At 43.1% G+C, this 3,131-nt stretch overlaps 1 protein-coding gene across 1 annotated transcript in view; it reads left to right on the top strand.

The window, feature by feature from the left end:
• Positions 1–374: 374 nt before the first annotated feature.
• PPCDC (phosphopantothenoylcysteine decarboxylase) overlaps positions 375–3,131 on the top strand; it is a gene marked incomplete at its 3' end in the record, with an annotated part of 9,789 nt that continues 7,032 nt past the window's right edge. Inside the window, exon 1 of the mRNA XM_010085045.1 lies at positions 375–527. Coding sequence (XP_010083347.1) covers positions 375–527 — 153 coding nt within the window. The remainder of the gene's footprint in view (positions 528–3,131) is intronic.

Here is a 3,131-nt window from a genome sequence, read left to right as displayed (position 1 = left end):
ACATTGTCCGTTCTGGACCATGTTCTGCATGTGAGAGCACATCTTTGTTCTGGGGTCTGTGGGCTTTACCAGAACACTTCTGTGGCCTCCCTGTGCGGGTTTGAGCGTTCTGTTTACCAGTGTCCACAATAAAATTTTAATTAAACAGGAGGAGGAGGCTACTGCTTTGCTTAAAGGTCTGTGATGCCTGGCAGCTTTGTGGATCGGGCTCTGAGTGTTCATCCTCAGACTGAGTCTGGGTCCTGCATCGTCCAGGCTTAGATCCGTGCCCTTGGGAATGTGTCGCTGTTGGAGTCCTGCTGTGCTAGCCTCACTGGGAGGCACTGGTAGTCAAATGGGTTTGTTTTTCTGTGCTTGTAGAGTTTGATTGGAGCATGGAGCCCCTCTCCCCACCAGAACCAGGGTTTCCTGCAGAAAAGAGCTCACCTGTGCCGCAGAAAAAATACCGTGTCCTGGTGGGTGTGACTGGAAGTGTTGCTGCCTTGAAGCTGCCTCTCCTCATCACTGAGCTGCTGAAAATCCCAGGGGTGAGTAAATCTGTCGGTAGAGCGTTGTAATGTTGGTGTTATCCTGTTTCTAACTTCTAGGAGAGACTTCATGGCTTCTGTTGAAATTAAAAGTTCTTTCTGCCTTTGAGCTCTTCAGTTTGAAACTTTCTTGGGAGAGGGATCCTCCTGTTTTTAAAAATCAATTAATGCTTTTTTCCCTATTGTTACATACATCTTTATATTCAAGAGTTAGCTTTAAATCAGGTTTTAAGGGCAGTAACTGTTCCTGGATATTTCCATAGGCAAACATTGAGATTCTGGAATACAAAAGTATCATTGTTCAGTTCAGCTTGCTTAATTCTCTCAAAAATGATTGAATACGTCCTGGTCTTGTTTGGTTTCTTTTTGGTGTTGTGTTTTTTTTTTTGTTTTGTTTTGTTTTGTTTTTTTATCCTTGTCAGTCCAATTGTCAGGTATGGCTACAGACACAGGCGGATGCTTTCTGGAACTTGACATCTCTAATGAGTACCCTGCAGTTTTCCGTAGGTGAGATGTGGGGTTTGCGAAGGTGGACACTGCTGTCTGACCAACAAAGGGAAACCAGATCTTGTGCAAGCAGAAATAGACAATACAAGCTGCTTTATGTGTCTGTGCATTTTTTTTTTTTTTTTTAACAGGAGTTCATTGTCTGGAGTAACAGAGGTGTCCAGGAGAGGCCACTAGTTACTAGAATCAGGGAGGGAAATGTACTCGCTTTTTACTGTAGAATAAAGTCAGAGAAAAACAGAAAACCTTTAGCTTTTAAGAAATGGAGGAAATGTTTTGGAGCAGTGAAATAAAGATGACTGTCCTTTTGGCTGATTTAGGAGGCTTTACCTGTAGATACATTAACACAGAGTCAGAAGAGGTGTAATCCTCGAGTAACTCTGAAGTGTCTGGTTGATCCTGGATGTTCTGTGACAACTGTTGCAGGCTTTTGTTGCATAAAAAGTGAAAGTGAAGTATCCAGTCCTGGAGCTTCTTGTACTTAATTTGTTAATTAAAATTATGTACTTACTAATTTCTGATGTGATTTCAAGGTCTGATCTAAAGCCTGCTGAGTCAGTGTAACTTTTTCCATGGAGTTTGTTAGGTCCTGAGCAAGCCTATTGCGGCAAATTCTTTACTGATGGAACAGAACTTTAAAAAGCCGTCGGTGGAAGCAGGGCAGGAGCAGAGGAAGGCTTTGACACCAGAGGAGATGTGGTCAGCAGCTTGAAACTGGAGTGGGTGGTTTAAATTGGTGTTTTGCTAAGATGATCCTCGGTGGACAACTTGGTGGTGTGATTTGCGTTCATTAAACTTTAACGTCTGCTTGAGGGTGATAATGGATATGACTACATCTTCTTGCCTTTTGTAACCTCTTTGAAGATCTAGGAAATTTGCATGGCATCAGCTCACACCTTTCAGGCTATTGCCCTTGCACCTGGTGTTGTGGGGAGCCAGCACACAGTGTCTGGTCAGGACACTGCGGGTAGCGCTCATGCTTGTGCTACACTCACATGTGTTGTCTCAGGCCAGTTCCAGGGATTTTTGAATGGCCTGGCAGGAACATGATGACAAAAAATCACATCAGCGGGACGTTGGTTAGTCAAAAGAAAAGAAAGAGCAAACTTTTCTGAGGGTATAATGTATTGCTCATGGAGCTGCAGGGTGTCACCTGGACTTCTAGGTTTAAATTGTGTCATGTCAGTTCATTGCCCTCTTGCTGGGTAGCCTCTACATCAGCTTGTAGGTTCTGCCTAGCAGAGGAGCTACTCATTCTCTTCTGCAGCGGTTGCTACTTGTTTTACAGTCAAAACTGAGAACATTATGGAAAAAAAAAATCGTACGCACCCCCTCACCCTGAGCAGAAATGGCTGTGACAGGAGAATCCTCTAACAGAGACCAACAATACTGCATGAACGCAGGAGAGCAGTGTTGCAGCAAAGTTTCTTTTGGAGAGTCGGCTTAAATGGACCCAGTAAAAGAGCTCTGACTAGTCTCAACTGTCTCCAGTAGAGGAGTTTGAGTGTGGCTAGACTGACTTTACTGTTTAAGCAAAGATATAACCACAGGCAAACAGAGGGTGTGCCAAGTAAACAGAAGGAAAAAAACTATGTAGGCTAAAGTGATATTGAGAACACTGATCTCTTTCCAACGTAGCTGGAGGGACTTGAAGGACTTGCTCAGAACAAGGAATCCAGGAATCCGAAACCTCAATTAGGGAGAATATTTAACTAATAGAGTTTCTTGGAGGAGTGGTGGAGTCACCACCACTCTGAATCCTTGAAAATACCCCTCTGGTATGCTCCAGCTTGCAGTGGGTTGGATGCAGTGCTCTATAGCCAGCTATTCCCTGTTCCTGGGCTTATGCCTTGAAGAAATAAGTATTGTTTTAAGACCAGAGACGGTTAACAATCTGTCTTAAAAAGGTAAAAACAAAGCAGAGGCTTGTTTCGGGATTTTTTTGTATCCTTTAGCCTAAGGGGGTTATTTCTTGTCTAGATTAGAAATTTTTGAATAATGACACAATCAAAGTAGCAAGTGACAAAATATGTCATGGGGTAGATAGAGTTGTATCTGAAAATCCTTCTACCGTTATGGCTAACTGTAAATAAGAGT

This window comes from Pterocles gutturalis, unplaced genomic scaffold (assembly GCF_000699245.1).
Source record: "Pterocles gutturalis isolate BGI_N339 unplaced genomic scaffold, ASM69924v1 scaffold28675, whole genome shotgun sequence".
Taxonomy (NCBI): domain Eukaryota; kingdom Metazoa; phylum Chordata; class Aves; order Pterocliformes; family Pteroclidae; genus Pterocles; species Pterocles gutturalis.
This window is presented reverse-complemented; position numbering and strand designations above follow the sequence as displayed.